Below are 24,298 nucleotides of genomic sequence, written 5' to 3'. Positions count from 1 at the left end.
CATGAACTGTCAGGGGTTTCGGACTGTGGGTTTCACGGTGGTGTTGTTTCTCGGTGGCGCATGCGCTGTGACGTCTGTTATCACGGAAACACCTGCTTTGTCACTGTTCATTCTGCCCTAAAGGAATGAGGTGAAATAAGTAGATGGAAAATCAAACAGGCTCCAACCAAACATGCTGAGTTACGCGCTCTTCGCGTCTTTGTCGGTTTTAGTGGCAGTACTGTTTTTTCCTCCTGACTGGCCCGTTAATTTGGGAAAGCAATCACAGAAGGTGCCCCCAGCGCGACTCCTGAGTAGGAGTGACCTGTCTCTGTACGACGGAGAAAAGGGCAGCAGGGGCCTTTACTTGGCCATTCTGGGCCAGGCTTTTGATGTACTTAAAGGGCACAAGCATTACGGACCCGGTGGTGCTTATCACTGTATGGCAGGTGATGCGCCTCTTCTTGAGTCCACAGCATTATTAAACCAGAAACTCTTTATTACTGGCACTACAGTATTACTACATGTGCATGTATGCCTTGGACAACACTGGACGCATTTGTATTTTCAGGGAAAGATGCCTCCCTGGCCTTCATCACTGGAGACTTCACAAAAAGGGGCCTGATAGATGATGTTTCCAGTTTGTCTCCACTGCAGGTGCTGGCCCTTTATGGGTGGTTGGCCTTTTATCAGAGACAATACCAACATGTTGGTAAGGATTTTTTTTAATCTCTTACAGCTCTAGGTGGGTTTAAATACATTCCTCAACTTCAGATGGTTTGAAAGAAAAAAAACAGATTTTTATCATTATGACCCATTGCAATGGAATTCAACAGAACATCCAGTAGACACTAGGGACTAGTAGACACTAGGGACTAGTAGACACTAGGGACTAGAAGACTGAATTGTTATTGTGGAATTTCTAACATTTCCTGGCATGGAATGAGCTTTTAAGCATACTCAGTAAATTATCAATAGGGTTGAACTGAATTGTATCAAACTTAAAACAATTTGACCATAACAAGGAAATTAGTCAGGATGTTCAAGAAGAACCCAGGAACCGCCAAGGCTTAAGCCGATCACAAACTGGAAGATGCTGGAACACCAGTGTCAGTGTCTACAGTGAAATCAGTAACATTATCATAGATTAATGGTGTCCGTCCTCAGTCAGTCCTCAAGGGCAGCTGTCCTGCATGTTTTAGGTGTTGTCCTAGTTGAACACAACTGAACTTAATTAGTAGACCTCTGCAGACCTTGATGACATACCGAGGAGATACAACAGTCATCTGAATCAGATGTGTTGGAACAGAGACAAATGTAAAACGTGCAGGACACTGGCCCTCGAGTACTGGAGTTGTACATCCTTGCCATATATTGAGAGGGTGCTGACCCCGGAAAAAATGCGTACTCCAAAAACGCCACATTTAGGCTTGACTGAAATCTGCTTCTGCCCTGAACAAGCCAAATGTCCTCTGGAGAAAAGTTTTATGATCGGATGAGGCTATGACAGAGCTTTCTGGGCACAATGAAAAGACAAATGTTTGGAAGAGTAAGGGTGAGCCTTTAAACCTAAGAACACTCTGCCAACTGTCAAGCTAGGTGGTGTCAACATGATGTTGAGGGTTTGTTTGCAGGCAGTGATACTGGTGCATTACACAAGGTGGATTTATCTATATATTTAATTTGCCTTTGGGATTAGTAAAGTATATTTGAATTCATCTGGCTGAATAAAACAGACAAAGGACAACCTCAAAAGTTTTCTTCTTCACTTTAAAACAGCTTGTAGAGCAGGGGTGTCCAAAGTGCGGCCATTGGAATACTTTTATTTGGCCCTCATCCGCAGATAAAGAATGGTACAAACCTGGCCCTCCAGCAATTGGAGCTGATGCAGATAAAGACCTCGTTTAAATTTTTTAGTATGAGATTTTCAGTTACAGATTTATAACATCTTAAATGGAAAATGTTTGGTACAATACAAATTATTTCATTTCATTACTTTCATTTGAATATTATAGTAAGTAGGGCCAAAAACATCTGGCGACATTTTACTCAAAAACCATCCTGGACTCACCCTAACCATGAAGAAAGTTCTTGTTTTGTTGCTGGGGATAGACTAAAAACATTTTATTTTCTAACAAAAGTAAAAACATTTAGCCCAAACTTAGGAAATTGTACACCTTTTATTTAGACAAAAGTCTGAGACCTTTTTTTGGCTAAGCATATAAAAAGAAACAAGTTCACTATAAAAATTTTTCTTTCTTAGTCGGGTAAAATAAATTATGTCCTCTTGGCGAGTGTGGTTTGGACACCCCTGTTCAAGGTAGCGGATACTTAAACACAGTTAAGTGTTCCAGTAGATCATCGATATTAGACATGCATCAAACCTGGTTTTGGAATGGATAAAGCTAGCTAATTTGTGGAACAGCTTTGACGTCAACACTATTGAAATTATATAGGCCATATCGAAAAGCCATGTCTGTTCCTCGAAACCAATGTCTCAGAACAATGGTCAACCATCCAGCGACAATTACATCAGGATCTCGTTGATGGAGGACTAGACTAGACCAGACAACAGGGGCGTCTCTAATGGATATTCCTCAAATGTTAATATCCGTTAATGTGATCATGAGTGATTTTCCCATTGTTACGGCAAACATGCCATCTTGCATTATCTGAGGGACAGGTCTTTTGTTTTTAACAAAGTTATATTAGACCACTACTATGAAATGATTTATCCCTATTTACCCGAAGCGTCTCCCGTTCAATATAAGGTGCCCTCCTCATTTATTGGTATCCCATGTAATGGCGTGCGAAGAGCCTTAAATTCATGTTTATGTAATCCCACAATCATTTTCTATAGTTCTCCAATAACATTTTGAGGTGTTTTCAATCATGTTTATTATATATGAGCAAGTTTAGGCAAATAGCTATTTTCTGTCTTATGAAGATCAACTGCTTTCCTTAAATTGCACATTTATCTGTATTTCCCATTCTGAAGAGTGACAGAGAAATGGGCCTGTTTCATCATATTTAGACATCAAGGAAACCAGAAATCATGGTTTAGTCATTGCTGTAAATGACAAATGCTTTAGTTGATGAATTGTTAGCTTTGCAACTAATGTTTCCCAATTAAAAAGGTACTCATAGGTTGGATATGTCAAATCTTTTTCAGTGTGCAATTATGCGAATGCAAAAAAGGACAGAAATTTGGTAACTGATGCAGATTTACCGATAGAGGGAAGACTAAACACATAATAAAATATGTACGCACTTTGCCTGACTTTAACAGATCTGTTTGTGGAAATCCTTTCTGCAAAGTACACTGAAAAAAAATGTAAACCCAACACTTTTTGTTGCTTCCATTTTCATGAGCTGAATCCAAAGATCTAAGATGTTTTCAAAAGGCCTGTTTCTCTCATTGTTCACAAATCTGTCTAAATCTGTTAGTGAGCACTTTTCCTTTGCCGAGATTATCCGTCCACCTCACAGGTGTAGTATATCAAGATGCTGCAGCATGATTATTTCACAGGTGGGCCATAGGCTGGCCACTCTAAAATGTTCGGTTTTATCACACAGCTCAATGCCACAGATGTTGCAAGGGAGCTTGCAATTGGCATGTTGACTATACGAATATCCACCAGAGCTGATGCCAGTGAATTGAATGTTCACCTATCTACCATAAACCGTCTCCAAAGACATTTCAGAGAATTTGCCAATACATCCAAATGACCTCACAATCAGACCATGTGTGACTACATCAATCCAGGACCTTCACATCCAGCCATCTCAAAGATAGTCTGAGTCCAGCCATGCAGACAGATGCTGCAAAAATTGTTTTGCATAACCCAAGAATTTCTGTATCAGAAACCGTCTCAGGGAAGTTAATCTGCATGGACGTCGTCCTCATTGGGGTCTCGACCAGACTGCAGTTTGTCTTAACTGACCTGAGTTGGCAAATGCTCACATTCCATAGTGTCTTGCCTGGCACTATGGAGAGGTGTTCTCCTAACAGATGAATCCCGGTTTTCAGTGTTTTCAGTGGGTGAGCGGTTTGCGGAAGTCAACGTTGTTGATCGAGTGGCCCACAGTGGCGGTGGGGTCATGGTATCTGCAGGCGTATGTTTGGACAATAAACATTGGTACATTTTATTGATGTCATTTTGAATGCACAGATACCATGACAAGATACTGAGGCACATTGTTGTACAAGTCATCCATGACCATCACCTCATGTTGCAGCATAATGCACGGCCCTTGCAAGGATCTGCACACAACTAATGGAAGCTGAAAACATCCCGGTTCTTGTATGTCCAGCATATTCACCAGCCGTATAGCAGCTTTTTCCAGTTCCTGCCAATATCCAGCAACTTCGCAGCTATTGAAAAAGAGTGGATCAACATTCCACAGGCCACAATCAACAATCTGATCAACTCTATGTGAAGATGTGTTGCACTGTGCGAGGCAAATGGTGGTCACACCAGATACTGACTGCTTTTTCAGATCACTCAGACACCCCCAGTACAGTAAAGCTGCACATATTAGTGGCCTTCTATTGTGGCCAGTTCAAGGCTCAGAAAAGAAGTGCTCACTAACACAGAATTAAATAGATGTGTGAACAATATCTGAGCATTGAAAAATGAGTGTTGAAACAAGTGTTTTTAGATTCTTGTCCAGCGTATGTTGCGAATTTCAGGGTTTGTAGTCGGACGATTCTATGATGAGAACGGACAGCCCACAGAGGCTCTGCTGGAGGTTGAAGCATTACTAACAGAGGGCCAAAAACTAAAGGCCCAGTCTGAAGTTGAGAAGGTTCACTTTCCTGCCTGCAACTCTGAGTGGAGCACTGGCCACGGCGGAAGAGTCTGGTGCTCCACTAAAAGGTATGGAAACAGTTCAGGCCTACTGTTACATATAATGAAACATTCAGATGAAATTTCAATGATAAAAAAAAAAAATCAAGAAGGATTTACAGGACTGATATTTTTTTTCTTCCCATGCAGCGGTGGAGTGATAAGAGACTGGACGGGCGTACCACGAAAGCTTTTCTCGCCAGTTTCCGGTCATGTACAGTGTGTCTGTATCAAAGATCCACCTACAGCAGATGATCCCAGCCTGCAGAAATATGAAGGCTGTCCTTCCGATGCCGACTCATGCATGGTGGCACAGGACTAAGTCTCTAAAACCAGTCCAGAAAAATTAGCCAATTGATTTTTGCTGAAAACCCTTGAGAAAAGTAAATCACATCAACCTTTTTATAATCACACGTCAGAATAAAGATATATTTCACTGCAGTTTGTTGATGACCTTTATGTAAAGTTGTCCTCCCTTTCTCTAAAAGAATACACTGGGAAGAGGCAGACTAGATATCTGACCATACAGATACAATGTGCATAAAAGGTTAAACAATGTGCATAAAAGATTAACAGAGGCAAGATTTTTAGGTTGTCACAATAAGCACAAACTGCATTTAAGTACAAAACAGTTGTAGTGGTCAAAAATATCACACATTTATCTGTACAATTTAACAATACTTAAAGAGGCTGCCCCACTTGGCCCTACTTAGTCCACCTTCTCTTCAGTGATCTGAAATGTCACGTGTTCCTGATAAAGTGCACCGGTTAGGCTTAGAAATTAAGAGCTCAAATAGGACGGGTCGACATGATCAGAGACACCGATGATGGCCTCATGGCAGGTCAAAAAAAATGGAATGTTATTTGGTTATGATATAACTGATGTATAAAGGCTACAAATTAAATGACATGCATAGGCATATGAGCTAGATCTGTAACTAAAGGACAACTGTTGACAGAATGTTGCATCTGGGTAATGTGATGAATTTGGCTTTCAGGCTAAATTTGTGCTATAATTTGTCTGGCATAACAGTATTTGTTTCAATTATCTAAATATGTTGATTTTTACTCATTTGGGTCAGTTACTTTAACAGAAAATCAACAAAAGGGGAATGATAACAGATTACACACATGGATAATTAAGTCTTTATAACTGATTAATTTTGTAGTGCTGCAGTTTTCTGCTTTGGGCAGGTCAGTTTGAATCATGTGGATGGTAAAAATCAACGACTGTGAAAAAGTAAACCCTTCTACAAGTGATATCATTGGATTGAAGTATCATTATAACAGCTTTCTGCCTTTGATAATAGGAGCTAATCAGCACAAAGATCACTGATCTTGAAATATAAGAAAACTCTGCCCAGCTGTCACCGTGCTGGTAGAGCTGCTTATATCTACATTAAGATACTTTGATAGAAACCAACAGAAAGACAATGTTTCTCTCTATTTGAAATGTCTCTAGAAGATTAGTAGTTATTCGTAAACTGGAGTAGTATAAAGATGATGATCCTTAGTATCTCCTGCTTCCCATGTCCCATCTCGTGGCGTTCCTGAACAGCAGAGCCGAGTCGGGCCTGGTCAATGGAAGAGATGCCGGTCACAGCATTACGATACCCCACCCAGAGTCAGTACATCAAAGCAGATGTCGCACACTCTCACAGGCTTGTTCAAGTCAAACTTGATGATTGGTATCTCCTTTATAGAGCACTTGTGGCACAACAGGCGCCCACAATGGCGGCTAGAGTCAAAGAGGGAATGAGAGATTGATTAAAGAGATGGACAAGAACCTGTTTGAACGAGAACAATTTCTAATAGCTTGTTTATTTTGCACCCAAAATCATGACAGAAGAAATCTGGTTTAGACAAATTCTACTGCTTCGGTTTTTGACGGTGATAATTTGCATTAAGTATAGGTTGGTATGAAGAGGCTTCAGATGAAATGCAATGAATTACAACATTAATAAAATGACCTTGGTCACTAAACTTAATTTGCTCTGTGTATTAGCTCAGCCTCAATGACCTGCCAGCATTATTTCAATCCTGTTATGGTCAACTTTGAGCAGCTGGTATCCCTCATCATTCTGAATGAATTAGAAGAGCAGAATGGTTGCTTTCAATGGGGAGTGCTGCTTGATAGCATTCTGTTGCCAATCATGGTTACCTCCAAGGCGCCAAGTGCTGTTAGCACTTTGAGGCAAAAAGGACTTCACTGGCATCAGTATTGCTGCTAACAGAATTAGACCCTAATCCATCATATACTGAATCACCAAGAACTTCAAGAAGAGAGTTACAGCTGCTGTCCAGCAAGTGCTGGTACTGTCTCCCAAAGAGTATTCAGCCAAGGGATCAAGCTGCCATTAGTGCAGAGCTTGCTGAGGAATGGCAGCAGGCAGGTCAATTTGTTTCTGTATGCACAATAAGGCAGAAACTTTGGGGGAAAAGTTATTTTCTCAGATGAAGCCCCTTCCATACTGTGTGGTAAACCTGGAAAATTATTTGTCAGCAGAAGAAACAGAACAATGTCATGAGTCCAATGTCATGACAACAGCAAAGCATCCTGACTCATTCACGTGCAGAGACGGCTTTCCTTCAAGAGAATCAGTTCACACAATATTGCTCGACACACTGACATAAATAAACATGGGATAAAAGAATTCAAGAGCAAGCCTAACCAACGATCCAGGAGCAACATGATGGAGAACAGTGTCACAAGGCATCTAAGGGATCAAAACATTGGACACTTTGAGGAAGCGATTCGCATCAGATTTCAGCCCCATTGAAAGTCTACTGACAGTTTTCATAAACCTGATGCATTTTGCAGTAAAGGCCTTTATAACATTTGAAATGTTTGATACTGAACTTCAGTATACAGTACAAAAGAAACTGAAGAAAAAAAAAAACAAAAGAAAAAGTAGCAGAGTTTGTCAAAAACAACTTTTGTTGGTAGCAATGAATGATCATCAAGTGTAGATACACACTCACTGGCTACTTTCTTTTTTTTTTTTTTTTGGTACACCTGTCCAACTGCTCGTTAACGCAAATTTCTAATCAGCCAATCACATGGCAGCAACTCAATGCATTTAGGCATGTAGACATGGTCAAGACGATCTGCTGCAGTTCAAACCGAGCATCAGAATGGGGGAGAAAGGTGATTTAAGTGACTTTGAACGTGGCATGGTTGTTGGTGCCAGACGGGCTGGTCTGAGTATTTCAGAAACTGCTGATCTACTGGGATTTTCACGCACTACCATCTCTACAGAGAATGGTCCGAAAAAGAGAAAATATCCAGTGAGCGGCAGTTCTGTGGGCGCAAATGCCTTGTTTATGCCAGAGGTCAGAGGAGAATGGCCAGACTGGTTTTAGCTGATAGAAAGGCAACAGTAACTCAAATAACCACTCGTTACAACTAAGGCATGCAGAAGAGCATCTCTGAACGCACAACACGTCAAACCTTGAACCGGATGGGCTACAGCAGCAGCAGACCACACCGGGTTCCATTCCTGTCAGCTAAGAACAGGAAACTGAGGCTACAATTCACACAGGCTCACCAAAATTGGACAATAGAAGATTGGAAAAACGTTGCCTAGTCTGATGAGTCTCGATTTCTGCTGCGACATTCGGATGGTAGGGTCAGAATTTGGCGTCAACACCATGAAAGCATGGATCCATCCTGCCTTGTATCAACGGTTGTAATGGTGTAATGGTGTGGGAGATATTTTCTTGGCACACTTTGGGCCCTTTAGTACCAATTGAGCATCGTGTCAACGCCACAGATTATCTGAGTATTGTTGCTGACCATGTCCATCCCTTTATGACCACAGTGTACCCATCTTCTGATGGTTATTTCCAGCAGGATAACGCGACATGTCATAAAGCACAAATCATCTCAGACTGGTTTCTTGAACATGACAATGAGTTCACTGGACTCAAATGGCCTCCACAGTCACCAGATATCAATCCAATAGAGCACCTTTGGGATGTGGTGGAAAGGGAGATTCGCATCATGGATGTGCAGCCGACAAATCTGCAGCATCTGTGTGATGCTATCATGTCAATATGGACCAAACTCTCTGAGGAATGTTTCCAGTACCTTGTTGAATCTATGCCATGAAGGATTAAGGCAGTTCTGAAGGCAAATTGGGGTCCAACCCGGTACTAACAAGGTGCACCTAATAAAGTGGTCGGTGAGTGTAAATGCCAGCATACTAACCAGTGATGTTTCCGTGTTGTTACACCAAACTTTGCAGTACATTCATAGCAGTTGGAACCATCACACCAAGGGGGCTCTTTGGACAGCATATCTTAAAAAAAAAACAAAAAAAAAACATCACAATGTGGTTTGGTTACACACCCATCGCAGCATAACAACATAACAACAAACACAAGACCCACCTAGAAGGCGGAAGAGCAACTGTTTGGTTGCAACCTGGTAGTTGAAAATATTGATGCCCTGATTATTTGTGACACCCAGTCGAGCCCCGGCCCTCACAATGGCACGGCACAAGTTGGCATTCCCTTTCATATAGGCCAGAAGCAGAACTGCAATGAAACATCAGTCACAGTCAATGCATTATTACAGTGGAGCATCTCTATTGACATGCATTGTGAACGAATAAAAATTAGAAATAATCAAGCACACTACAGTACCAGTGTTCCCTTCGCCATCCGGCTTGTCTAGAGGATATTCTGGCATACACTCCAGGAACAATTCAAAGATGGCTGCCGCGTTTTCTTTACCATAATGGCCTAGTACATGCATTGGTGACTGACCCCTAAGCAGAAAAACAAAATCATGTACATTTACATGTATAGATTTTTTTGCATTTGTTCCTGTAAATTCTTTCACCTCATTGCTAACATGATTGTTTTGCTATACTTTAGCTCCCAGTAAAGCAAGGGACTGAAAGTGAGTGGATGTACCTGAGATTGAAGGCCTCAGCATCAATGTTGGACTCTGTGAGAAGTGTTCTGACATTGTTAAGGCGGCCCTGCATCACAGCCAGATGCAGAGCTTGAGAAACAGTGGCAGAGAAAAATATCGTTCATTAGAATCCTGATAAAACGAAAAGGATTATTAGAATTAAGCTTGAGACAGCATGAGACGATATAAATGGTGAATGTTTTCCAATGCCAAAATTCTTTCATAACATGGTTGGAACCAAATCAAAACATTTGTCATGCAAGGATACATGGGTATGCAAAGTAGCCATGCCCCACCCTCCACTGCTGTTCTGGGTGCAGCTGTTTCACTTTGAGTTTTCTTTGTCCTCTGTGGCTCCACAGGAGCTACTCATATGTTGCTAGCATTAAATATGCCTGTTAGTTGCTGGTAAAAAGATCTGAAAGGTCCTACTCTGAATGTTGACTGGTTTCTACTTTACATATGTTTCATAGTATAAAATAATTCCTCCCTTCACTTTTTCATTTTTCATCAAATTAATAGATTAGTAGTTCCAGAATCTTAAACTTAGGTCACTGTAACATGGCATGTTCAACAGCACATGAAAGCACACAAACAGCTAATTAATTCATCATCAATTAGAGTGAGCACCTCTGTAAGAACAGTTTTGATGCTTCTCCGACCTGAAGCGTGACACTCAGGGGGCAAGGCATCAGCAATGACCTCATCAGGCTTCTTCACCAAACTAGCTCCACTGCTTAAATATATTTTCAGGCAACACAACACCTTGGTCTAAAAGTGTCAGATTAAACACTATTGAAAATATTTGTAGTGCACAAATAGTTTATTTTACCCTTTTGTTATTCTTGCCATGACTGCCAACCTTTCCTATATTCAAAACATGTCTAAATGCATCCGATATAAATGATGAATCTGTCCTTGAACAGCTTGTTACTAACATTTCCATACTAGTTTTTGTTATTTGTCACATGTCTGTTTTGTTTTAAATGTCTTCGCTGATGCTGTTGTAACACACATTTTCCTCAGCAGATTAATAAAGCACCTACCTACCTAACAAACTGACATAAACTCCTGTTTAAGATGTGCTCACTCTTGCTGATGAAGCCATGAAGCACCTACAGGCAGAGCAATTTAACCCAGTAACTTATTTGCAGCCCACATTTTGCTTTTCCATACCACACAGTAATAATTAGACAAAAAGTCTCTTAAAGTGTGTAGTTTACTTTGATAAAGTAAAAAAAAATAAAAATACATTAAGAAAACAGTAGCACAGGGGTAAAGTGCGTGACCCATGTGTGGAGGCTACAGTCCTCGATGCAGCCATCACTGGTTTGAGTCCCAACCCTTTGACCTTTGCTGCAGGTCTTCCCCTCTTTCTACACATCATGCCCTGGAGCTCAACTTACAAAATAAAGGCCCCTAGTGCCACAAACTAAAAATAAATAAATAAATAAAAGAAAAAAAGGTGACATGTAGCTCAGCAGTGATTGGTGCCAGCCAGCACAGGTCTCTTCACTATACTGAATATAAATGTTAAACTGTTTTATGTACTGTTCTATGTATTAAAATGAAAAAGCATCTATACATATTTGGAACTAAGAAGAAAAAAAAAAAAAAAAGGAGAAATAATTTTTGATTAAACAATAATAAAAAGGAAAATCATTAACATTGTACCATTGTTGCCATTCTCATCCTCAGCAGCAAAGTCTATGCCGTTCTCCAACAACACCGAACAAATAGTGGCCTGGTCCTGCTGGGCGGCCAAATGTAGTGCTGTCTGCCTGTGTTTGGTCAGCTCATTTACTTTGGCACCGGCAAGCAGCTGGACAACAATACAGAACCAAATATTGGAAATTACACCACCATTTCTGTTATGAGACAGTAACTTTCCAAAGAGGGGAAAAAAAACAAAACAAAGGTTAGTACCAGATTGCGGACAATGATCTCGGAGCCAGTCTGCACAGCCAGGTGAAGAGGGGTAAGTTTGGCAGCATCCTGAACTCTGGAGTTCACATTAGCTTGGACACTGATGAGGAAGAGGACACTTTCGATGTCTGAGTTTTGAACAGCCACATGGAGGAAATTCCTTCCTTTGTTGTCCACCTGGACAGAAGCAAAGATTTTAATGTGCAAAGCGGTTCATGTAGTCAAGCTTTCCACCATGTTCTCATGCATCTATTTACAGTCCTACCTGTTCAGCAGCACCAGGCTCTCTCTTCAGGATAGCATCAGCAGCCTTGTTGTTCTTGTGGGTCATGGCACAGGCAAATGGTGTCATTCCTTGACGATCACGGAGGTTGAGCCGAATGTCTGGATGGGAAATGAGGAGCTGAATAATGACGTTGTGCTGGTTGCTAATAGCAGCATGGATGGGAGCTCTGCCCTCTGCATCCTGAAAAAAAAACATTAATAGGCACACAACTTGGTCATCTTCTATTCATAGGAAGCTTTATTAATAAAAATGTATCAGGGAAAATACATTAAACTACTAGACTGAACTCACTTGTGCATTTACATTAGCTCCAAACTCTAAAAGGCACTGCACCACGTCCTCCAGACCCCAGCTGCTTGCCAGGTGGAGGGGTGATTGTCCATCTCGGGCTTCTTCATCTCCTTCCCCGTTAGGACCAGGTCGTCTCGGGCTATTCACATCACAGCCACTAAACACGGCACATGTACCAAGCTTCAGTCGAGCACATAAAGTTTACAGAACCTTCTCTTTAGCCAGTGTGAAGGAGTTTCCTGGCCAGAGGCCTAAAGTGTCAGCATACTAGTCCATGAGCCACTCAGGCACTTTTACCTTGTGACATAAATCTTTGTGATTGTTTTTGTTATCATTTTCATAAAATCTAAATTCAGGTAAATTACAACAGGTTGTCTGTATACAGGTGAGTCATTGTTCAGGAAACTATGTGGCACGATTTAAGGAAAAGTAGCAAACCTGCGGATGAGGAAGCAAGCAGAAACCTCATTATTCTCATCAACAGCTCTGTGCAGGAGAGTCTGCAGGCAGCCAGAGGGCCCCAGGCTCCAACATGTGGCGTCACATCCATGACGCACCTAGTGGGCATAAAGGGAACTCAATACAAAAAGCGGTAGAACAAAAATATCTACATAGGTCTCCCTTGTAAACCGATTTTCTGTGATTTTACTTTTGAATTTGTTTCAAGCAAAGTCATAAAACAGAGAGCTCCTGTGTAGACAACAGACGTTTTGTAATACATCTGGGGAAAGGAGCCAGATGAGTGTCAGCTTAACCATCAGCTGGGGACCAGCTGGTCAGAAACTTAATGCATTTTTTTTTTCCTGGTCAGTGAATGCTCCATATGTAAGTGCTGCCAATATCAACATTAGGTTGGGGTTAAAAATTAAGCCAGAGGAAGTACAAAGATGTATCTAGGCTTTTAAAAAGGAAACTGTATTTTCTATGGATGCATACTGCCATTATTTTAGGGTGTTACTTAAAAAGGGGGAAAGCACAACAACAGATAACAAGAACACAAAATGTTGTATGTTTTGGAAAGTTAAGGTCAGGATCTACATTCTCTAGGAACACCCATGGAGACTGCCGTTTACCACCCATAGTCCTATCAGCAGACAGCAACCGATATCATCTTTATTTCAGATCCAGATATTTGGCTCAACATTTGCCAAGCATCTAATCCAACAAAAGCCGTTTAAACAGCTTATATTTAAACAGCTATCAGTTTCCGATGTGAACTCTAATCATTTTGTTGTTTTTTAATATAACAGTATCTTCCTGTTTTACAGCAACTGCTCTCTCACACCGTGTGAGGTCGCTTCATCTCCTAATATTGTCATGATACAATCATTTCAATTTCATTTTAAACAGCTTATGCCATCCAGCATGTTTGCTCCCTCACTGCTGCAGAAACAGGAGCATTTTTGATCTTTTTCAGAAAGTCTTCTCAAACATCAGAGCTTCAGTCTTTGATCATCATTCTATGATTATATTCTGTTTAGTAATTCCAAAATCCATATAAACAGGTCCAAGCTTTACAAAAACTGAGGATTGGCTACAAAACTCTATTGATTATAACAATTGACCGAAAAATGCCTATCCACCTAGCAAATTGCTATACATCCACTTTAGCTTAAATACTTTAAACAATAAATCATATTATCTCACAAGTTTGTTTGACTGGACCTACTTTGTCAACATGAATATTTTTTTTCTATTACCAGCGTGGATGCGATGTCTTCCAGGCCATTGTCGAGAGCCAGCCATAATGGAGGATCCCCTTTTTCATCTATTACAGACATATCAGCCCCTCTTGTGCAAATGGCATCCACCACTAGGGGCAACTGATTGCTGATGGCCAGCTGTAGCGCTGTTTGTCCCTCCTGTGTTCTGGAAGTGGAAGCGATGAAGGATAAATCAAATGAACACAAGCATACCATCTATCCGGAGTTAGATCACCCTTTATGGTCATTTAATGAAACACCACAGCTTTTTTTACTCAAGAACGTACTTAAGGACTTTTGGAAATTTTGTCATAATAACATCACAATACTAATAGGAATTTTGTCGTTACCTAACATTGATGTCTGCCTGATGTTCGAGAAGGAAGAGGGCACTCTTGCTGTCCTGTCTTTGGATGGCCATGTGAAGCAGAGTTTGTCCATTGGACATAGTGTCATTTATAGAAGCCCCCGAGCCCAGCAGCTGGGCTGCAATAATGTGCATACCTGGCAGGGAGTGATTGAACTGTGTTTATTTAAAAGAAAAGCTTTGATAATGCAGGTAAAGGTGTCTGTTTATTGTTGTCTACCTGTCCAGAGGGCCAAACCCAGAACAGTTTGATCCATGGAGTCTTTAAGACTGAAGTCTGGAATGATCTGCAAGTTGTTGGTGGCGTGAAGCGCATTGGCTGAGAGTTTTTGAAAAGTGGATAAATATCAGGATGTTCAAACAATCCTATATTACAAATATTGAAAAAGGCATACATAATTTATTGTGGTTTAGGTAAATCGTTCTATTCAGAAAGCTTTGCTTACCTTTTTGTTCTAAGATGACAGAGACAACATCTGGGTGGTTGTGAGCAATGGCCATGTGGAGCGGTGTCTGCAGAGCCACGCCATGGGCGTCCTCAGGCAGAGCCTTCTGGGTCTGCAGGTTAGGGTTGGCACCTTGCTGGAGCAGCTCTGCTGTGAGGCTGGCCAGGCCACAGCAGCATGCTGTATGAAGCGGGCTCTCACCCTGCAGGCAGGCAAACAAATTCAGGACACATCGTAGCAACACAGACATCTTCCATCTAACTAAACATATGGGAATCAGTCAGTAATGTATGCTTGGACATTCAGACCAATTTACTTTCTTATGAAATGATATCCGCAACAGGAAACAAGATATGGATATGTTTCTGAACTATTCTGTCTCTGAAGTAAATTAAAACAGCTACGATGACATAATTGATGCCACTGGCTAAACGCTGAGCATATTCAGAGATTGCAGTATTTTGTATCATGTTATGACTTTTGAATAAAGTGTTGTAATAAACTTAACAACCGATTCTGTTGTAAAAAGATATTATGTGCATACTGCAGCTCTAACACGGCTTGGATGTTATCGACAAATGTTTGTGCGTACCCATTTATTAACGTGGTTGACCTTTGCCCCATGAGTTGCTAAGAAAAGAGCCGCCGCCTCGTTGCCTGCCCGAGCTGCTCTTTGCAGAAGGCAGTTTTCTGTAAGGAGGGCAGAACATGAGATGAAGAGTTTGACGATCACTTTATCCTTTGCTTTATACAAGTCAGATTGAAGAGGTTACAAGACTGTGTTTGGTTTTAGAACTTGCAGTCAGCAACATGTACATCGGAAAGCAAAAAGCAAAAGTACTGAACAGCACCTGTGGCAGTGTCTGGTGCATCAGGATTGCTTCCTCTCTTGATAAGCTGAGTTGCGAAGCCATTCTCATCAAACGAGGTCCCGTTCACTACTGGGGCATCATCCTCAAATGGATTTACTGAGAGGTCTGAGGACATTGTGATATGCTGCAGAGCCAACCACAGAGCTGTACTGCCCTCATGGTCTTTCAGTTCCAGGTCAAGTCTGTCAAGATTTACAAATAATGTCAGAAAACCAAGTTTATGCAAAAGTATTGACACTCTCTGACCTCTTTCACAAAGCTTAATGTGCTTTACCGAGATCTTGTGATAGACAAGTTGCTCTCAATAGGCAGCCTGCAGTCCACATCTGGCCCATGAGCCGCATATTTGTGGCCCCCAAGCTAGATTATTTTTACTATATATAAATTTCCATACCGAGGCAACGTGCTGTTGTAAGCGCTGTGTTTCCACAATAACAGGAAGACCATCAGATGGCGGTACGTCAGCTACGTGATAGAACAATGTGGACAGTCATCTCCATGCCAACGATGCGCTGACATCCTGTCTCAGAAATCACTGCTGCAGCGTGAGCTGCATTTTTGAAGAGACACTTCAAATTCTGACTTAACAAAAATAAATGCATGAAGATGGTCTCATCAAGGTGCGAGCAGGATTCTTGTTACATCTTTGACAGCAAAAAAAAAAAAAAAAAGAGCTGACTCAGAAGGGCATGGAATGTAAAATTGTTTGTCAATTCATTTTGATTCCTGAGAATTTGATATCTTTGTTTACCAAAGAATTTTGTGGAGGTGTTGATTCTTTTTGCAAAACTAAATGGGAGTTTATTTTATTTTACATGTATGTTTTTAATCCCAGAGACACTTGAGTTATTTTGAATATAACTGTGTTATGCTGTGTGGCTTGACCGACTAATTAACAGACTACTGTTTTTATACCAGGATGAAACTACATGCAGGTGGACTCTATTTAATAAATAGATTTTAATTAGGAGTGTCAGTAAAGGGGGGCAAATACAAAAGCCACACTTTCACATATTGCTTCATTAAGAATTCTGAAAATTATTTCATTTTCCTTCCACCTCATGTTTAGGCACTACTTTCTGGTTCTGTATCACTAAATATACCGAAGTTTGTGGTTTCAACGTGACAAAATGGGAAGAGGTTAAAAGGGTTTGAACACTTTCAGCAAGGCCCTGTAATGTCCAGAATATTCAAATGGCTCTATTGTTCAGTCAGCTAGTTATATCACTCATGAGATAGGTCACCTGAACATAATGAACACTGTTGGGATTTCTGTCAGAAACGTCCTAATCCACATAAAGCCAGAGTGTAAACTCACTGTTTGCACTGTAGTAGCTGGTTGAACACGGCCTCATTCCCTGATGCCACAGCTTCATGCAGCGGAGTTCTTAAAACGACAAGCAAAGGACCGTCAAACTTTGCACTGCAGTTAAATTTACAATCCAATAAACCTCACAGAGCAAGGATCAAGTGACCCACCTGCCTTTGCTGTTCTGCATGTTGGGGTTAGCCCCAGTTTTGAGCAGAGCTTCTGCGATTTGGGCCATACTGCTCATTATCTCTGCAGTGTGTTTCTTGGGACTGAAGGAGCAGACTAAATGAAGTGGGGTTTCTACTGCCCCCACTGTGGCTGCATTTACCTGAGCTGAGTGGCGAATCAGGAAGATGGAAGCAAATTGGTCCCCTAAACAAAGAAGGAATGATATGTCCTTAATACAGATTGTGTTTTTCAGAAATAAATGTAGTTTTAAATCTAGTTTAACGTCAGTTAAAAAATATGCACATGTCCCTCATATTGTAGGACATGTGTAAGAAAAACAAATAAAAATAGGATGGCAGCCATGAGTTGCCCGAACCTCTTTGGATGGCCTTGTGTAGGAGGCTCCAGCCGCTCTGGTCCACCATGTCCACATCAGCCTTGTTGTTCACCAGAGTCGTGGCTATACCTTCCAGCTTTCGGGAGAGTGCCAGGTCTAGAGCAAGGTCCCCATTATTGTCCACTTCATTTAGCTTCCCTGGTAACTGAAAGCAGTTGGACAAGACTTTAAACATTTCCTCAGCAGAACCGACCCTTTTTGTAATTTTGGAAGAGAGAAAAACTCAATGAATATGTAGGTAGAATATATTTACCTGGGAATCCATCTCTATGAGATACAAAAAGACCACATCTTCACGCTCGACTTTGATGGCTTTGTGGAGAGGAAACTCTGTTTTCGATTTGATCATCTTGTACAAAAGTTGGGCACTCATGGTACTGAAATCTTCTTTCCGCAGATCATCCTAAAACAATAAAAGAAGCAACAAAGACACGCAACGGTCACAACACAGCAGAAGAACAAGACGATGATAGGAACAGGGAAAACCAAAAAATAGGTTATTCTAACAAATGTATTTTTAATACTGAGCCCAATTAGTCTCAAATGAAGATGGGTCTTCTCTCAGACCACATCCGTTACCATCTTTGCAGTAGAAAAATAGCTGAGGACAGTAAAACAGCTATTTGGGAAGACTACATTGACTGATAGGAACCTAAATGTGGAACTTTATTTTGTGTGTTCTGTTCTGATTTGATCTGCCAAAAGGAATAAACATGAGAACCCCTTAGAAAAACAAAATTCAAGACATTATAAGCCCTTTCTAAATCCTAGCTTTGACCTACTAATCAATAACAGTGATTAATTAAAGTGCTGGCATGGAATAAGAGGGCTGAAGTTGGCCCACTGTTATGGCTCTGATCTCCATTAGGATGCTGTCACAGACTGAATAACAGAACAGGTCTGAGGATCTTCCAGTGTCAGTTTGATCTAGGGACTATGTGGAATCTGATGCAGATAACATGCTGAGGTTGACATCTGTGGCTGTATTGGACTTATTTATCACGTCTGGACAGACAGAAGGAGGACCACATCAAAGACCTCATGTAGATAATAAATGGTGGACACATATTTTATATGTATTGTTCAGGTGAATGTTGCCGAGGCAAACGCTGGTGTTGCCTCATCCTGATTGCATATCCTGGAAGCACACGCAGCTCTGATCTCACCATGTTGACTTGTGTGAATGACCAGCTGATCCACAAAAGGTAAGATTTATCAGGAAACTCTGATCTAAAACGGGCTACAGTATATTGGTGGTTTCCTAAGAAAATAGTATTTTAGGTTTATGGGAGACTTAAGGGGGGAAATGTGAGAAATGACTGCCAATAACATCTGCAAAAAGCATTTAGATATTTTCAATATCCTCTATGGTCATGCACACAAACTTGAAGATACTCACCCAGTGACTGGCTATGATCTCCCCACAGTAGTTCATTAAGGTGGCAGCATTTAGTTCCTCAGCTGTTTGGTAGAAACGTATGCAGTTCCTCACATTTACAGATGACATCACACCTTTTTCACACCTGTTCCAACAAACAGGAAGTGTTTCCAGGTGATTAATGCTTCATTTCTTTAGGTCAACCAGCGGCGTGCAAATCAAAATTGGCGTATATGACAAGTTTGTCCTACCTCTCTCTAAGCTGGTGAAGCTGGAAGCGGTTGGCCAGCTTCATCAAGTCAATCAGAAACGCATCATCCTCGCTGAGCTCCAACTCATCAGTGTACACCCAGCGCAGCATGGCCATGGCTACCTCAGCTTTGCAATCTGACAAGCAACGAAACAGATCCAGGTAAAACCATTGATTACAAAGTTAATGCTACCTTTGATTAAGATGCATTTATTGTTCTATATAAAGTCATTTACTCACATTTAAAGAAAAAAAAAAACTAAACTGAACTACAGTAAATCTGACCCTTTTATTGAGCTTTGACATTATACATAATATTCCGTTATTCCCGACATATTCTATTATCCATGACAGGATGCAGCGCTACCACAGTGAAGATGTGAAAGTTTTTACTCTTGCATATGGTTTCCTATTGCCTCAATAGTGTGTATGCTGGACAAAACCCATCCACCTTCTTAGTATCTAATAACTCATTTATAAAGTTCTACAACAAAAGAGCCCAGCAATATAAAAAGTCATATCTGGTAGGGGTTGGTTATTCCCTAGAGAGACATGATGGATCTACATCAGGGTGAATCCAGGGGTAAGGCTACTCCATAAACACAACCAGTGCTGCTCACCAGTAAGGTCCAGTTCAGTGGTGGTTGCCAGGTTGGCCAGGCTCCAGGCATCACTGCGAGCAGCCAGCACAAACTTATGGGCACAGTATTGATCCCCCATGACTTTCACTTTCAGATCACTGAAAGAACAGCATATTAATGATGAGAAATTGATAAACATTGAAAATATTCCTACCCCTCTGAAAAAGAGTTATCTGCTCCAACAGCCTTTCATCCGAGTGTGGTCCTCACCTGTAGTGTTCCTGCTGATAAAGGTCGGCCACAAATTCCAGCAGGCGGCTAATGAAGGTGTCTGCACCTGCAGAGCTGGGGGAGGCCTGGCTGGAGGTCTGCGCTGCGAGCACAGCACAGCGTCTCTCGGTGTCGGCCAACTTCTGCTGCATCTTCACGTACTCCTGCCTCAGCAGGGCCAGGTGCTTCTGCAGCTTGGCCACCTCCTCTGTCCCACGTCAAGGTAAACATGACAGACCAAAAAAAAAAAAGAAATCAATATGCAGGGTCAAGGACAGGAGGTTAGAAAAATCTGTTTTCAAATACAAGTTTAAAGTTGACTGCATGAGGCACCTAGAACCCCAAAGGAAAGTGATGGCTCTGCAGCGGTCCTTTCTGTAGCTATTTCCTTGATTTAGTTCTCCTACACCGGAGATGATTGTTGTGTTATTTGGAGGGCTGTAAAATGAACATTAATATTACTGGATATAGGAACTTAAAGAAGGGAGCCGAATATTTTGGCTGAAATTCCACAAAGTCTGAAGAATTACAATGTCTGGTCAACATATTCATGTCCTTTGAAGTATGCTGTTGTAACATGACAAAATGTTAGAGGTTCAATGTGTTTTATTGGGATTTTTTTGCTAGGGTAACACAAAGCAGTGCATAATTATGAAGGAAAAGGAACCAGGAAATACAAAACATAAAGGTGTGCTATGTATTTGTGTTCACCTTCCCTGAGTCATTACTTTGTAGGATTTTGCTGCAATAACAATTGCCAGTCTTTCGGAGTAGATCTCTACTAGCCTTGCACAACTACGGACTAAAGTGTTTGCTAGATTTAAGTCCGGACTTTAACTAGGCTATTTTAACAGATGTAAAATCTTTGATCTAAACCATTCCATTGTAAATCTGGCTGGATGTAGGGTCCCCCCACACACAGAGTTGTAGAGCAGGCCAAAGTTAACCAAGTCCCTTAAAAGTTTTTTCAATATTTTGCCTTGAGGAACGGGCAAAAATCCCAAGTGCAAGATGTGGCAAGCTCATAAAGACTTATCCAATGTGAGTTGCTGCTGTAATAGGGGATGTGACTAAATGTGGAAAACTTCATGGTGTGCCAGTCGTTTATTAAAGGAGCTGCAGAATTTCAAAGCAACATCCCAATAGTTCAACCACAGCTTTCTCTTCTCTCACATGAATGTTGCAAAAGCCAAGAGTCTGCAGAGTTCCTCTGAGGCCCATTTCCTTCCTTTATGCCAGTAAAAGTTTTAGTGAAGCAAGACTGCTGAGGTAGCATGTTACTGTGTGGCCCATGGTAAACCGTCACTGGCAGAGCCACTCGCTGGCCATGAGAAACAGAAAGAGTTTTTCTGTAAACCACCTGATTCGCACCACACAGGAAGGCCAACATGCTAGGAACAGCAGCTTTGGACTCATCTGCCAGAGGACAGACGCAAAAGTGTACAAAAACATCACACAGCATCTATGACAGTGATTTCACACCCAATTAAAAAAAAAACAAAAAAAACAAAACAATGGGTCTTTTCCAATGCGACAATACCAGGATTGTTTTTTTTAAAAGGTGCGTGAGGTCTGTTGAGCAGCTTTAATACCACTGACTGCAGCGTTAGTAACGAGTCCAGGCTTAATATAGGAGGTGCCCTCGGACCTGCCAGGAGGAGCAGACGATACCCGATCAGGAGTGACACCCATCTTCTTGTTCGGACAGCTTAACAGTCCTATGTTGTACTCTGTAGTGGACCACGCTCGGACGGGTTTCAAAAGGCACCCTTATAAAAGCAAAGGACACAAAGCTAACGGAGCAGTGAAACTGTTATGTCAAACGTGATTAGCAGTTTGACGCGAGGCATGACGTTGATATTTAGTCAGTAATTAATAGCAACATTACATGCTCATTTTACGCAGTAACACTCGTAATATAATGGTCATCTAGTCTGCATTGCTAATAAATGTTTAGTCTTCAGAGTCTATCGCAGCGACATTTTTTGCCCAGTTCGGCCAACTCGTATTTCAGAAAATTCGGCTAGCAGCAACACCAACGGGCGCTAGCGACAGGTTTTGCCCACTTGCATGATGAGTGACAAGAACAGTATCGCGGTACTTCGTGAAAAACAACCCCTGACAATGGGCAGCCTATTAAACTGCCAAGACATTACGTCTTGGCAGTTTAAAGGGTAAATAAATAAAAAAAAGAACACAAAGGGCGTGTATAAAATAGTTAAGCAAAAAATGATCTCACCTTCCGCCATGTTGCTCAGCGTTAGTTCCGCGGATTGATGGTGTCTATCGCGATACGTAGCGGCTCATAGTGGGTGGTTGTGATGCGTTTAAGTGCCTCGCAAAAGCTCGTTAGTTGATAGATGGGCGGTCACATGATGCTTTTCCATTAACTTTTTATTTTTGTAGGCACATATACCCCTGTCCGTCAGCTGGCTGAAAAAGACGCCTTTCCTCCACCTCCTCCAGGACCGGTCCAATATTGTTTCGGGCACCAAACAGAATTTGATTTTGGGCCCACAAATCATGATGTTCTAGCAAGCTAACAATAAAATGTACTGTATCAGAAAACTTGTTTTGAGGGACCCCACGTAAATCACTTCACATTCTTTAAAAAACAAAATAACACTGAACAAACTGAGTAGACAATCTATTTCTCATCTTGTCAGGCCGTCATGTCCAGCATTTAAATGCATCCTGGTTGGGGGAAAGTGGGGTGGGATTGAGTCCCCAAGCAGACCTTAGTTTGCTTATGCCATAGTCTTGCTCTCTGTCAAATAAAAACAAAAAATGTGTTTATCATATGGTGGTCTTGAAAATTATATGGATTAAAAATATGTAAATACAAAATTAATGCCACATTTGTTATCAAAATAAAAAGATCAGTTTTGTGAAAACAAGCTAGACTCACCCTGTGTTTAGCGTTTCGAAAACAAATACAAGTCCAATTCTGGAAATGAGCCTGCAGTTGAGAGAGCAAAGACTTTAATAAGCTGTTGCAGCTAGCTAACTGAAAGAAAACATGGCCCCTGCGGGACAGCTGTCATTTAAAACAACTGGAAAATTCAAAATCCTTTAAGGTTAGTCAATACAGAGTGTGGCAAAATATGCTGGACGTTCCCAGTCAGTTTGTTTGGCGCCATCCAACTGAAACATGAACATTGCCTGAAGGAAAAGGCTAATTTCCACTGTCTATGATATGACAAATGACAAAACCTACACAGGAAAACACAGCTGGACACCAAAACCTTACTTTTCTCATCCCACCCATCTAAAGCAAGTTTATTGATGGTGAAGGTATTTGTCCACTAAACAGGGCATTAAAACATTTTTTTTCAGAAAGGGCAGACCAACTCGATGACACAGCAAACAGTCTAGCCTTTCAGCTGATATACGAGTGTTGGAACCTAATTGATGCAGAATGCTGTTTTTCATTAGCAAACGTGCAACAAGTACAAACTGTGATGTTTCTGGTTTCATGACTTATGTATTCTATGGTATGTTTTACACAGTCAGAAGGCTTAGCCGTTATATAATGTAGTTTTGCCTTATATCTCTAATTAGTTTTTGGCACAAAGTAAAACAAACTTAACTTTTTTTTTTCCGAAGCTGACAACTGAAAAAATATCAATAAACTATTCAATATTAGTAACCACATTTACCTGTTTGCGTGTGAACACACCTTTAAACTAATACTTGATTGAATTTTTTTTATTCAGTCTTACTGAGTTCACACATAAAGTGAACCTGATTAACCTCAAATAAAGTGTCCTGGTAGGACTTTCCTTATCTGGAACCCTAAGGATTGCAGAGCCTACTAAGTATTCAAATAATCTCATTGCTCAAATGTGTCAGGAGAAGAACACAAAAAGTCTTTACAATATGGCAAAGACAAGGACATTACTGAGAACAGGATGTTTCTCGAAATTCGATGAAAAGACAAGCTGGATAATTATCAGGGTGCTTGCCTTAAGGTCACATTGAAGGAACTACTGGCAAGTTGTGGTGGCGTCCTAAATGTGACACAATCTCCTTTAATCTCCATATGTCTGCTCTGTGGAGTAGGGCTGCAAGACCGAAGCATTCTAATAAAAAGACAGCTGGCCTGATACTCCAGAACTTTGTGGGACAATGTGTACTGGCTCAAGTAAAGTTAAACATTATGCACTCAATTCCAAGGCATGCTTGGTGCTAAAAACAACCCAAAGAAGTGAAGAGTGACATAGTAGAGGCGGGATTATGCTAAGGGGCTACCTTTCTTTGTCAAGGTGAGAAAAATTAGGAATGATTCCAAACACAAACCG

The 24,298-nt window shown here is 41.1% G+C and overlaps 2 protein-coding genes across 2 annotated transcripts; one reads left to right on the top strand and one right to left on the bottom strand.

Moving 5' to 3' along the window:
* On the top strand, positions 1-5,270 carry LOC124876149 (neuferricin). Its single transcript, XM_047378682.1, has 4 exons — positions 1-428; positions 551-691; positions 4,673-4,859; positions 4,980-5,270. Exons 1-4 carry the CDS (start codon positions 173-175, stop codon positions 5,149-5,151), a joined length of 756 nt encoding a protein of 251 aa, XP_047234638.1. The 5' UTR covers positions 1-172; the 3' UTR covers positions 5,152-5,270.
* Positions 5,267-22,377, bottom strand: ankfy1 (ankyrin repeat and FYVE domain containing 1). Its single transcript, XM_047378677.1, has 25 exons — positions 22,237-22,377; positions 19,998-20,205; positions 19,767-19,885; positions 19,148-19,283; positions 18,918-19,041; positions 17,772-17,921; positions 17,498-17,663; positions 17,121-17,325; positions 16,960-17,028; positions 15,621-15,823; positions 15,362-15,459; positions 14,770-14,971; positions 14,544-14,642; positions 14,307-14,460; positions 13,954-14,122; positions 12,692-12,810; positions 12,254-12,410; positions 11,942-12,142; positions 11,677-11,853; positions 11,425-11,572; positions 9,750-9,840; positions 9,477-9,601; positions 9,222-9,368; positions 9,040-9,130; positions 5,267-6,567 (listed from the first exon to the last, which is right to left on the bottom strand). Exons 1-25 carry the CDS (start codon positions 22,244-22,246, stop codon positions 6,435-6,437), a joined length of 3,501 nt encoding a protein of 1,166 aa, XP_047234633.1. The 5' UTR covers positions 22,247-22,377; the 3' UTR covers positions 5,267-6,434.
* Positions 22,378-24,298: the final 1,921 nt, after the last annotated feature.

Source organism: Girardinichthys multiradiatus, chromosome 11 (assembly GCF_021462225.1).
Source record: "Girardinichthys multiradiatus isolate DD_20200921_A chromosome 11, DD_fGirMul_XY1, whole genome shotgun sequence".
Taxonomy (NCBI): Eukaryota; Metazoa; Chordata; class Actinopteri; order Cyprinodontiformes; family Goodeidae; genus Girardinichthys; species Girardinichthys multiradiatus.
Note: the sequence above shows the minus strand (reverse complement) of the source record. Positions and strands in the feature narration are given on the sequence as shown.